At 44.7% G+C, this 14,188-nt stretch overlaps 1 protein-coding gene across 3 annotated transcripts in view; it reads right to left on the reverse strand.

Annotated features, from left to right (window-relative positions):
- LOC126528005 (solute carrier family 22 member 6-B-like) overlaps positions 1-14,188 on the reverse strand; it is a 39,721-nt gene that overhangs the window by 11,472 nt on the left and 14,061 nt on the right. For all 3 annotated transcript variants that reach the window (XM_055069072.1, XM_055069073.1, XM_055069074.2), the window contains exons 3-6: positions 12,734-12,837; positions 11,095-11,249; positions 9,728-9,896; positions 7,531-7,761 (exon numbers count right to left, since the gene is read on the reverse strand). In XM_055069072.1, the coding sequence (XP_054925047.1) occupies positions 7,531-7,761; positions 9,728-9,896; positions 11,095-11,249; positions 12,734-12,837 (659 nt within the window). The remainder of the gene's footprint in view (positions 1-7,530; positions 7,762-9,727; positions 9,897-11,094; positions 11,250-12,733; positions 12,838-14,188) is intronic.

Here is a 14,188-nt window from a genome sequence, read left to right on the forward strand (position 1 = left end):
AGTTAATCAACAAGCGTAAGACAGCGGACATCAGGAACTATAATATGGATAGAATTGAACAGGCTCTCAGGAACGGAGGAAGCCTAAAAACAGTGAAGAAGAAACTAGGAATAGGCAAGAATCAGATGTGTGCGTTAAGAGACAAAGCCGGCAATATCGTTACTAATATTGATGAGATAGTTCAAGTGGCTGAGGAGTTCTATAGAGATTTATACAGTACCAGTGGCACCCACGACGATAGTGGAAGAGAGAATATCCTAGAGGAATTCGAAATCCCACAGGTAACACCCGAAGAAGTAAAGAAAGCCTTAGGAGCTATGCAAAGGGGGAAGGCAGCTGGGGAGGATCAGGTAACAGCAGATTTGTTGAAGGATGGTGGTCAGATTGTTCTAGAGAAACTGGCCACCCTGTATACGCAATGCATCATAACCTCGAGCGTACCGGAATCTTGGAAGAACGCTAACATAATCCTAATCCATAAGAAAGGGGACGCCAAAGACTTGAAAAATTATAGACCGATCAGCTTACTGTCCGTTGCCTACAAAGTATTTACTAAGGTAATCGCAAATAGAATCAGGAACACCTTAGACTTCTGTCAACCAAAGGACCAGGCAGGATTCCGTAAAGGCTACTCAACAATAGACCATATTCACACTATCAATCAAGTGATAGAGAAATGTGCAGAATATAACCAACCCTTATATATAGCTTTCATTGATTACGAGAAAGCGTTTGATTCAGTCGAAACCTCAGCAGTCATGGAGGCATTACGGAATCAGGGTGTAGATGAGCCATATGTAAAAATACTGGAAGATATCTATAGCGGCTCCACAGCCACCGTTGTCCTCCACAAATAAAGCAACAAAATACCTATAAAGAAAGGCGTCAGACAGGGAGATACGATCTCTCCAACGCTATTCACAGCGTTTTAACAGGAGGTATTCAGAGACATGGATTGGGAGGAATTGGGGATAAGAGTTAGTGGAGAATATCTTAGTAACTTGCGATTCGCTGATATTGTCTTGTTTAGTAACTCAGGGGACCAATTGCAATGCTTGCTCACTGACCTGAAGAGGGAAAGTAGAAGGACGGGTCTAAAAATTAATCTGCAGAAAACTAAACTAATGTATAGCACCCTCGGAAGAGTACAGCAGTTTACGATAGGTAGCGATGCACTGGAAGTGATAAGGGAATATATCTACTTAGGGCAGGCAGTGACCACGGATCCGGATCATGAGACTGAAATAACCAGAAGAATAAGAATGGGTTGGGGTGCGTTTGGCAGGCATTCTCAAATCATGAACAGCAGGTTGCCACTATCCCTCAAAAGGAAAGTGTACAACAGCTGTGTGTTACCAGTACTCACATATGGGGCAGAAACCTGGAGGCTTACGAAAAGGGTTCTGCTGAAATTGAGGACGACGCAACGAGCTATGGAAAGAAGAATGATGGGTGCAACGTTAAGGGATAAGAGAAGAGCAGATTGGGTGAGGCAACAAACGCGGGTAAACGACATCTTAGTTGAAATCAAGAAAAAGAAATGGGCATGGGCCGGACATGTAATGAGGAGGGAAGATAACCGATGGTCACTAAGAGTTACGGACTGGATTCCAAGGGAAGGGAAGCGTAGCAGGGGGCGGCAGAAAGTTAGGTGGGCGGATGACATTAAGACGTTTGCAGGGACAACATGGCCACAATTAGTACATGACCGGGGTAGTTGGAGAAGTATGGGAGAGGCCTTTGCCCTGCAGTGGGCGTAAGTAGGCTGATGATGATGATGATGATGAGGCAGGACTTGCGAGAGGTGTGACGCGAAAGACTGTGATAATGCTGACTGTTGTTGGCCAGTGACCCTGCTCTCGCAAGTGTTACGTGACGTCACGTACGCGCCTAGTGAGCAAGGCGGCGACGCCAGCGGTAGTGACATCCGCTGCCGCAGTCCCCAATGTCACCAAATACCGTAAACAGTCGCAAAGTAGCTTCGCTTCTAAGCTGCCGCAGCATTTGAATACAAATATAGAATATGCAAATACAACATTCGTATTCTATGTAGCGCCCACAAACAATGTTTATTAACATTATGCACCAATCTTTCCACACGTAACTTATCCTTTATAGGGCTTTCATAGTGACTTGGTCTGGTAATATTATGCATTTTGCTTTCAGCATGTATATACTATTTTACAATTTTGTGATGCGTATACCATGTTTGTTTCATTGCTTTTTAAATATCTTTAGATACTATATCAATAACTAGCCTAATTGGCTCAGGATCCAGATACGTGACTCACCATATTACTGTGCAATATTTCTTGAATAATTTATTATTATAATTACTAGAGCTTTCTGGGCTCTATTTGCCGACTACAGAAGAAAAGTTCTCTTGCACGTTTCCGCAAGTTGCACACAGCAATCTGTCATCCTTCACATGAATACGCGTCAGTATAGTCGGGAATGCCATTTGTAGCTTAAACGGTCACATTATACATCGGGCCCACAAAGCGTTTATAAGCCTATAGGATGTTCTAGCTAACTTTAGCCAATCAGTTCAAGGAAAACAGAAAACATATAGAAATAACACGGGGCAAGACATGAATTTAGGACCTATGGTTTTCGGTCCTCAGAACACCGTAGCTAGGTTGTACAATTGTAATTTGAACTGGGTCTAACACTTTTTTTTTTTGTTGAGCAGCTTGGCTAAAGTTAAGCTGGTAGACCGTGTATACAATCACCGCTTTGCTAACACGGACACTGGACCTTCTCCGAGCATTGTTGGATTGTTCGCATTGCCCGTACTTTGCTGTCAACGTGATCTTTTTAAACTCCTTCACGGTATCCTCACCTGCTCTCAACTTTTATGTTGTATCATGTTTCGTATTCGGAGCAATCTCAACATAGAACGTAGACCGGACACCCACATCTAATAGAAAACTTTCCCCTCCGAAAGAAAGACCCGCCGACTTGCGAAAAATGCAATGAACCTCTTACAGTAATACATATCCTTATAACATTTCCACAGTTTGAAACACAGCGACGTAAACCTTTACATAACCTATATGATTTACATATACCTTTACACCCTGCCTTATTATTGGCAGATGACCCGCTAGTGCCATTTACTAACCGTTTCCACGTTTTAGAGAGAACTGGTTTTTTTACACGAACTATAGTGCAATGCAGGCTTACCTGCTCTAACGTTGTGTTTCCTTTTGTCTTGTGACTGGCGCAGCGTGGCCTTAGTTGCCTTTGTGCCACTAAACCCAAAATAACTAACTAGAACGCAGACCTTTATCATGTTCCTGCCTGTCATCACCAACACACTAATATCCACAGAACACTGAGTCTTCATAACGCTTATTTTCATAAGCTTGATATCTTTCATAAATCGTTGTCATTGTGCGTTTCTGAGGTTTGCGTTGTTTCATAGTTTCACACATTGTTCAACTGAATCTCATTTTTCGTTTGTATTTACCTTCACTTTTATTATATGTGCAACCTCGATTTCATAATTTTACCTTTTAATAACTGTTTTTTGCTGATATTACTGTGCAGTTTCTTTAATGTATGCGTGCGAGGGGGGGATGACAGCTCTCAGAGCACACAATTGTTCCTGGGTACGGTAAGTAAATAAATTATTCATGGATTAAGTATAAGGCTCTTGTTTCCGGGGCACGAACCAGATCATTTGCGGTTGCAGTATTTTTTACTGAGGACTTTGCTTTAACATTACGTAGTACATGTGTGCGACGTCCGAAAATGAGCGACTCGGTTTGAACAAATGAATAGAGCACTCGGTGTACGAGAAAAGGCTTGACATAATATACAACGTGAGCACTCAGACATTCAGTACATAATTTGCAGCGATTAGCAATAACTGTCTTAAAGCTTAGCTTTAATCATGAATAAGAAAAGAATGAAAGATAAGCAAGAATGTCTTTTCTTTCTTGTCGATTGTTGTGATAGCAAAGGTTCTGGAAAATGCGAGGATTCAACCTGTGGTTTTTGCAGATCTAATTTTGCCAACATGACGTCCTTTTAACGAAACATATAAAAAAAGATTTGCTTTATATTGTTTACCATAGGTGTGCGTTCAGAACTGATCAGTGGATGCTCTTCGCAAGGCTATGACCTTCGAAATATCGGTACGGAGATGAGCGAGTGTAACTAGTAAATCTGTTCTGAATAATGCTGATGATGTAGGCCCGAATGAATACCTGCTATAAGCAGCTCCACTGCAACTTACCCCTTCATATCGCCTAACTTCCCCGGTCCGACGACAGCACGAAAATTTATCTAAGCAATGCTCGATATTTACTGCTGTTCAATGCCACTATGGGAATAGTCAGTTTTTCTTAGGCATTAGACACGGACAACATAATCGACGCACAAAGCTCAGTGGCGTTTGTCACTGCGCGCCTTTGCATGCGGACAAATTGATCCACAAGTTGGCTATCAGGCTTATAAGTGACAGGGCAAAGTTATAACTCTCGGGTTCATAAGAAACAACTGCTCCGAACATGTGCTCCTTGACAGCAGAACACACAGGAGGTGTCTTGATAGTCTCGTGGCGCCGAAAAGATAACGATGTGTACTTCACGCCGAACAATGTCGGTGGTCGCCGACGTGAATGCACCGGCGATAACGGCTTGTGATTTGCGACCTACTTCAAATGACGTGCCAGCATACGAGTGAAACTGTAATACTGAGAAATGTTTGCAAGCCTGAGATAATTGTTTCCGTAGAAGCACGTGCTCGACTACGACGCGTGAAGTACATCCCGCAGCAAGATCTCAGAAAGCTGCAGCCCCGATTTTTCTCACAGCGAAGGTGTAGATGGCTACCTAATTCGTGCATCCGTCCATCCGTGTGTCGCCTGTACGCCGAAAACTCCTCCGGTGCAACCCCATGCGCATGCGCGAAAAAAGAGGAAATTGCGGTGGCCGCTCTGAACGTTATCTTCCGTCTATGCACCAAGAGAATTACAATTTCCGTGTTATCACTTGCGGCAGTCGCTCTGAATGTTATCATTTTAACGACCATGTTATGACGCATGACCTTCATGGCCATAGAGAAAGCGTGGTGTGGCGGCGCTCTGTACTCTCATTGGAGGCTCGAAAATCATAAAAAAACGCAATAGTGTACCCACCGACCGCCGACTTTGACGTCGACCGAGCGCGCCCCGGTGGCAAGACGATTGTATCCTTTGTGTTGGAACGGTTTGGAATTGAGTGCTACACGGATGTCAATGAGCCGACCACGCGTCAGCCGTCATGTAGAGATTCAACATTTGGCAAGAACTTGCCAAGCATAGTAGTGAAACCGATGGCGATGTACCGCAGTGACCACAATGCAATGGTCACTGTGGTCACGAATGAGACAGAATAAAGGCTATAAAAATTACGAAGTTACTTGTATGTATCATTCAATCAATATAGCAATCCTATAGCAATCACTAGGAGTCAGTATTGTTGTCGATATAGTGACCCTAATACAGCTTCGCTGGCTATCCTTCTTCACAGAGTGGAAGGGCACTAACTTCTTATTTTCAGTCATCTTCAATTACTGAGTGCTCGGAGTGCGGAGTGCTGAGAGTTGTAATCATTATGTACATTCTCACCGTTCTAAGTTATGTCAAGTTCAGGACGAAGGCATCTTCCAGCGACCTTCAGTTACCTCAGTCTTGCGCCAGCTGGCACCATCGTATGTCTGCATAGTTTCCTTATTTATTGTGCAGCTAGCGCTCTGGCGTCCTCACTGTGCCTTTACTTTGAAATCAATCGTGGCAAAATCTGCAGAAATCAAGTTAACGACTTCACGTTTCTACTTCGACGGGTGCAGAGCTTTCTGCACTTGATTTCATTAATTAGAGACCACCGAAACATTAGATAGTTTTTAGTGATTGCAAAACAGCCCTTCGATCTACAGGCCTTCACGATAGACCTGAAGAACGCCACCCCCAACCGCTCTATAGCGTACGTGGTTTGTTTGTGGTCTTCTCTTTTGCTCTTTCTCTTTTAATCTCCATAATACTCCTCACCATGCAGGGCAGCGAACCAGAACAATTTCCTGGTAAACCTCGCTGCCTTTCTATGCAACCTTTTTTCTCTCTTTGACATCAGGCTGGAACAATGGTTATCTACTTTCCGCAATTTATGGGTTGCCCAACTCCATTTTGTCCTTTCAGTTTCTGCTGCAGTGGCAGCTACACCCAGGAGCCGTCTAATTCACCTTGTTGTGCTCTTCTCTCTTCATTCTATATACGCCTCTAAATTACTGCTCCTACCCGCCGTGGTTGCTTAGAGGCTAAGGTGTTGGGCTGCTAAGCACAAGGCCGCGGGGTCGAATCCCGGCAACGGCGGTCGCATTTCTATGGAGGCAAAATGCGAAAACACCCGTGCACTTAGATTTAGGTGCACGTTAAAGAACCCCAGGTGGTCCAAATTTCCTACAGCGAGCCTCATAATCAGATCGTGGTTTTGACACGTGGAACCCCATAATTTAATTCATTTTAACTTATTCCTCCATCGTTCGGTACACGGTATTTAAGCCCTTCTGAAGCTTCTTGTTTAGTTTCTATGTTTCAGGCTCACGTATTCATGCCGCTAGAATACAATGATTGCACGCATTTTTTACAAGCTAGTGGTTATGACATGGTAGTGCATTCTATATGCGGTCCATCACTTTTTTTTTCTTAACTATCCTTCCCATGATCCGGGTCCCCTGCGACAAATATAATTGAACTAGATAAAAACATCTTGAACAACCTGCAGAGGCTGACAAGCAATCATGACTGCGTTTCCTTTTGCCGGGTTATTACTGTTACTTTGACCTGTAATAACATGTTATTACAGGTTATTACACCCTCCCCTTTTCCGCATTAATACTGAAACCTATACCGGCCCCGATAGGCACTCACGGGATGCAATGCACATAGATTGAGTAAGTAGTCCTTTTTTTTCCGGTGATCGACAGTTTTAGCGACGAGAAGTGATCTTTTCATCGAAGCTTTGGTTTGCAAAAAGCGTCCATTCATTCGCCGTCAAAATCTTGGTACGCTTTCACCAAACGACAACGACAAGGGTGTTCCTCCGCACTGAATTTTTCTGTCTCGGTAACATTAATCGGGCTGCTGACACTCACCTATGGTTGCAACCTGTACCGGCGTGCACAGCGTTTATTTTGCGCATTAACTTCAAAGCAGGCGGAGGTAACTCCGTTGCTGAGGTATAACTCAACTGTCGGTACCGTAGCGCTATTTTTCATCGAAGTTTTTGCCATGCGGTATTACTTCGGTATCCGCACAAAAGGGGCTTCCATGTTTACACGTATGATTTCATTCCCCTAGGCAGTTACGAGGAGTAATTCACTTAGACTGACTTGATGTCATTTTACGTACGACTGTTTTCCGCGGGCATCGATAATAGCGCGACAGGAGGAGCTGCTTTTATCATCGGACGGCGATTACGCGAAATGGTCGGCCTCACGGCGTTCGCCGTCCAATACTTCACAGCTTGGTTGACTATAACTCACCAAACGACGAACAGAAGAAAGGTGTTCCTCCTAATCAATCTGTGCCTCAGAATCTCTATAGGCCCAAAGACACTGGTCGAAGATGCCTGAATTCTCTCCGCAATCACATGCATGGTTGACTTCAGGTTCGGAACCTTCCGGCGGTTCATCTTCAGTATTTTCGAGATGGCGCGTTCGGCTTGCTCCTCCCTGCCAATCGTGATGAGCCATCGTGGTGACTCCTGGATCACGCTGAAAAAAAGAAAAATTCGAGATACAAGTATTCCGTCACAACTCTCAAATAGGTCAAACCGCGACATCGTTATACGCAGAAATTTAACGTGTATTTCCTCAGTGTCTTGCGTTTTTGTCCCGCTTCGATTTAAAGAATAGACTTCTTTCGATTCGTCCTGCTTATCAGTGCGATTGGAATATGGGTGAAAATTGCCAGATTCTTTCGGCTCTCACTTTGAATACTTCAAGGCTCGGCACATTGTTGCATGCTTTTGTGGAGAAAGAGAGAGCAAAACGCTTAGCAGGGATAACGCTGGAAGCAATAGTGAGTCATAAGTGTTTCACATCTAGTCAAGAGTTCGACGGAAGTTCGTCTGGTCAGGTAACATGACGGTGAAGAAATTGCGGTTACTGACCAAGTCAAGGTGAAAATAACACAGAGACGTTTCGGGACACCTACGGGTTCCTTGATCATACTTTTTCAAAAATTTCACACTTCCTTGATCACACATTTTCACCTTGCCTTGGTCAGTGACCGCAATTTCTTCATCAACAGTGTTTCACATGCATCACGCTAAAGCTCTGGAAGCGACATCTAGATGAATTTTGGCGGCCGATAAACACCGAACGCTTCATAAATTGCGTGATGAACCATTCATATATGGAACATATTTTGGAGCAGTATAGCATGAGGTGCCGTGTGTTCAACCGCACCCCGTACATCTACATATACACCCACAAGCATGCATTTTTTTCAGGCATGCCGTACTCATACTCTCATAAATGCGCACGCAGGAACGTATTGACGTAAATAGCATTGGTGCATACAGTATGCAAACGTCCACGCATTCATCGAACACGTAGCCTCCATCAATGCTCATGTTACGCTGGTTGTATTAGTAGTAATTTTGTTACTAAGAAATTGGAACTGACTCTGAAAAGTGTAACAGCTTAAACGTTGTTTCTGCTTCATGCATAGATTTGACGGCGTAGAAGGAAAGCGATAGCCTACGGCAGGAAATTTCGCGATGCACACCAGATGCGAAGCCGTTTAAACGCAAATAACTCCCGAGCGCGCAGGTGTGCACAGTAATTGCCTGAAAGTTAGGAAAAACTGAGCATAGTCCACATCATAAATGCAAAGGAACGGTACTACGAAAAGAAAAGATACGAATATTATAAAACGTAATTTAGCCGCGAAGTCAGGCCGAGAAGTAACGCGACATTCAGAGACAGAAATATTGACCAGTTGGTGAGAATTCATTGCTCGAAGGAACCGGTGGAGAAAACGTGCACAGAAGAGGTGTGAAACGAGCAGAATTAAACATTGACTGACAACTTCGCCATCTGTAACCGAACGAGCCACATACATTAACCTAAGAAACTGTCAACTTTTCAGTCTATCGTCGGAGATTGTGTTGTCCCTTTCGTTGGTCTTGTGTCCACATTTTCCATAGACCTGCCTTTGAATATCCGGAGCGCCACGTTGTTGCTTTCCTGATCGTGTAGGAACGTTTGTCGACGATAGCCTCTAACCAGGGTGTTACAGTGCTCAAAGTTCAATGCCTCTCTGTATAATCAAATCTACCACTTTTGCCATACTTTAAAGTACTATATTTTGTTGCTATCATTGTATATTTATCCATACATCATCATCAGTTCAATTTTGACGTGCCCATGTAGCCAACCTCATCTGTGTAACAATTCGTTTGTTCCCACAGCTATCGTGAACTGGAACAACCTTCTTGCTTTCATTGTTTCCATTTTCGGTGCCAATTGGAATTTGGGAAGGCCCTCAGCAACAATTTACCGTTACCCACTACGCTTTTCAAATGTTTTATTTACGCGTCCCCCACTATTCTGTTGTGCTTGGGTCTTCAAAGAAGATAATTAAATTAAATGAGCACGTATCAGTATGAAATTAAATGAACAGTATCAATGTGAGTCAAGAGAGTTCTTTCACGCTCTGCGCACGTGTACTAACAGCATAAATGGTACGCAGGCCAAAGCGACGAGTCCAGAAACAAGCTGAAGAAGTTTCCAGTCTGAGAGTAGGTAGGCCACACCGGGCAGCAGCATGGACGGTATGGAAAATCCAGCCGTGTAGCCGATGTTGAGGAACGTTCGGAAGCGAGGGTCCAAGATCTCGGTCACTGCGGGAGTCAGTGATCATGTGAATTGAATTACACAGTACGCTTAATATCATTCATCAGTCCCCACCAGTTCCCCCCTAGCCGAACGGCCGTGATTGCGGAAATAGACGTAATAGATGTTTTTAGGCACCTAAGCAGGAAAGTTACGATTAACATTGCGGGACTGTATTTCACGAAGCTATTTGTTCACTTCTCGCTGAGAAACTCAACACCTGTGCAAATGAGTCACAAGATACCTACGCGCTGTCCTGTTTTTACTCACTGCATCACTATCACTACTCGACAAATGACGGAGAACGAGAGAATTTGCATTCTGCACTTCCTTTGTCACATTTGGGTGAGCTGGACTGCTTTGCCGCAAAAAAGCTACGTCCTGCACTATGGCTACGGCTTATGGCGAGCACAAAAAATGTTACCGATTCCAGGTAATATGACTTGGATTACTTCGATAGCGAGAACTAGGGCTAACAGTCGCTTAGAAAGTGTATACATATTTCTGACTTTGCTGATGATATTCTGAGTCCCTTTAATATAAAATGTTAAAATAACAATAAATGGAGCAGTTATTCCACTAAAACATTTAGTTTGCTTAGCGCTGGAGTCGTCATAAAAATTTCACTCCGCGCATTTTTGTGATAACTCTACCTCAACAGCTTTGCCTGCTAAACAGTGAACAGTGTATAGAAGCTGTGGTCGCTGACCTTGACGTTACTAGGCTGGTAAGTTATGAAATATTACAACGTCGCGGAAACGAGAGCGCATTCCATTGCCTCGGTAAGCCACCTGAAAAACTCCGCCACTCGTACTACCCCACAACAGGCGACAAAGACCGGTCACACATGACATTGACTTCAAGACCGCGAGTGCGCGCGCGATTTCAAAGGTGATGTCAAGAGCACGGCTTCAGAGATAGGGTGGCGCGCTGTGTAACGCGCGCACCGGCCGATCTCGGAAGCAAGGCATAGCTTCCGAGATCGGAAACTCTCAGAGGTTCATGAGCCACATGGTGGCTTCAGACCTTCAGACGCACGAAATGCAACAGCTAGTGATCTCGTACAAAGTGGTAGTTGAGGAAGAAACTGCGAAGCGTTGGCTAAAGCGATATATTCTGAACGAGCAAGTAAGGTTGCTGTTTGCGATGAAAAGGCGGCGTCCGTCAGGGAGTTCAGGCGCGACGAAAGATGGCGGCGCTGCTCACGTAAGGCCGCCGAGCTTGTCTGGATGCCGGCGATGTTGATGCAGGCAAAGAAGCGGAGGGCGTTGTACCATTTCACCGACGGGGACACCGCGCCCAGAGACCCGAAGAGGGCAGCTCCGAACACGGAGAAAAATAATACGGTTCGACGCCCGAATCTGCGAAAAAAAGAAGGAAGCGGGTTGCACAACGCGCCGGCTGGACTCAACTATCGCCATGCCACATCATACTTACAAACTGTATTTCTTTTCTTTTGTCTTCCGTATGTGGTAACTTGATCTCCAAGCAGTGTTCGGTGTTTTCTGTACTGCACTCTTAGGCAAAGTTACACCCTTTGGCTTCCCCCTTCTGCCACACAACAATAATCGTTATCTGCTTGGATGCGTTTCCTTTCTTTAACGCTGCGAGCCCGGAACTTTCCAGCAACGAACGGCACGTGCGTTATCAGAAGGGGCACTTCAAAGGGTGTAAACTGTTCTATGCTGATAACGCGCGTGCCGTTCGTTACTGGAAAGTACTGGGTTCGCAGCGTTGAAGAAAGGAAACGCATCAAGGCAGATAACGATTATTGTTGTGTGGCAGAAGGGGCAAGCCAAAGGGTGTAACTTTGCCTAAGAGTGTGGTACGCTCCACTCCACCACGTGACATAAAATCTTAATAGCTGTTGTAACTAATGCAACATCTACTACTTCTACTACTATTACTAGTAGTAGTAGTAGTAGTACTATTACTACGACCTGCCGACACCACCGCTGCTGCTCCTGCAGCCGTTGGCAGGCTAGGCCTTGTCCTCAAATTCAAGAAAATGACGTATCGTTAAGGCGCGACGGCATATTATGCTAACTTTTGCGCTCATTAAGGTTATTTACGTAGTTATTGTTTTATGTGTAGCTTGTTACAGTTATTAGTCATATCATGAGAAGCCAACAAACACTGACACCGTGGACAACATAGGGGAAATTACTTGTGCTTAATAAGTGAAATGAAGAAACGATAAGTCAATGGAAATTAAAGTGGATGAAAAAACAACTTGCCGCAGGTGGGAACCGAATCCACAACCTTCGCATTTCGCGTGCGATGCTCTACCAATTGAGCAACTGCGGCGCTGTTTCCCCATCCACTTTCTTGGGTATTTATGTGTACTAGTAGAACCCTGGGAGTGTTAGCCAGCGCCACCACTCAGACCTTGGCGGCGGACGTGGAACGTCCTTGTTGCCGCAGGCGTCACGAGAACGTGATCTTTTTGGGTGAAGGCAACTGGCCAATAAACCCACATATGCTACCTGAAGGCATCAATGTTGCCGGATTCGAGACCCTCGTTACCCGAAATGCGAAGGTTGTGGGTTCGGTTCCCACCTGCGGCAAGTTGTTTTTTCATCCACTTTAATTTCCATTGACTTATCGTTTCTTCATTTCATTTATTAAGCACAAGTAATTTGCCCTATGTTGTCCATGGTGTCAGTGTTTGTTGGCTTCTCATGATATGACTAACAAAAATCGGGCCCCTCGGTTAACCCCCTTTCTTCGCGTTTGTTACAGTTATGGCAAATAAGCACTAAGGCGACGACGCTTAGTGAAAAAAAAATCAACGATTGCAAAGGAGGAAGCTGATGTACGCCTACAGCATGGATATAGTGCCCACCTGTCAGACATATGCCCCATGACGAGTGACCCTACGAGGGATCCAACAAAAACGACGCTTGTCATCATCGAGCGCTGCCATTCGTGCTGGCACACAAGGTCCCACTGCAAGATTGAAAAAAGTAAGAACCAGTCTTGCAATAGATTACACGAAAGAGTAACGTTAAAGAAACCTTAAGGAGGGATAATTGATTATGCTGCGCTTGTACATTATGTTCATGCAAAACCATCCAAGACGAAAAAAACGGAAAGAAGGTGACGGCGCCTCCCCGAAGTTATCCTGCTGGCTTATACCGTGAAACCACAATTTTTTTTTAAAACGTGCACTATTGTGCTAAATTCTTTTAAAGCGAAGCTTTCTTATTGCGGCTTGAGCGTATACTTATCGTGACATGCGCATACTTATCGTGACACCGTCATCGAACATGCCGTGCTCCAACAGCTGATGGAAATGTTAGATACAGAAAAACATTTCAAATGGTTGGTTTAAAACAAGGTTCTACCAGCGCAGAAGCCCGGAGCCCTTACTATTAGGCCACGGACGCATGCCTCAAAAAAATAAAAGGTAAGTTCCGGTGTTTTACGTGCCGAACTCACGACCTAATAATGAGACACACCGTAAGGGGGGGGGGGGGGGGGGTGCCTGCAGATTAATTAGGACAATTTAGATTTTTTTAAATGCGCACATATTGCCTTGCTTAGTAACTCAGGAGACCAATTGCAATGCATGCTCACTGACCTGGAGAGGCGAAGCAGAAGGGTGGGTCTGAAAATTAATCTACAGAAAACTAAAGTAATGTTTAACAGTCTCGGAAGAGAACAGCAGTTTACGATAGGTAGCGAGGCACTGAAAGTGGTAAGGGAATACATCTACTTAGGACAGGTAGTGACCACGGATCCGGATCATGAGACTGAAATAACCAGAAGAATAAGAATGGGCTGGGGTGCGTTTGGCAGGCATTCTCAAATCATGAACAGCAGGTTGCCACTATCCCTCAAGAGGAAAGTGTATAACAGCTGTGTCTTACCAGTACTCACCTACGGGGCAGAAACCTGGAGGCTTACGAAAAGGGTTCTGCTGAAATTGAGGACGACGCAACGAGCCATGGAAAGAAGAATGATAGGTGTAACGTTAAGGGATAAGAAAAGAGCAGATTAGGTGAGGGAACAAACGCGGGTAAATGACAGCTTAGTTGAAATCAAGAAAAAGAAATGGGCATGGGCCGGACATGTAATGAGGAGGGAAGATAACCGATGGTCATTAAGGGTTACGGACTGGATTCCAAGGGAAGGGAAGCGTAGTAGGGGGCGGCAGAAAGTTAGGTGGGCGGATGACATTAAGACGTTTGCAGGGACAACATGGCCACAATTAGTACAGTTGAGTTGAGTTGAGTTGAGTGGTTGTAGGCTACTGGTGGGATTAGCCTTGCAGTAGCTGCCGGCAATTGCTCCACCG

Source organism: Dermacentor andersoni, chromosome 9 (genome assembly GCF_023375885.2).
Source record: "Dermacentor andersoni chromosome 9, qqDerAnde1_hic_scaffold, whole genome shotgun sequence".
NCBI lineage: Eukaryota > Metazoa > Arthropoda > Arachnida > Ixodida > Ixodidae > Dermacentor > Dermacentor andersoni.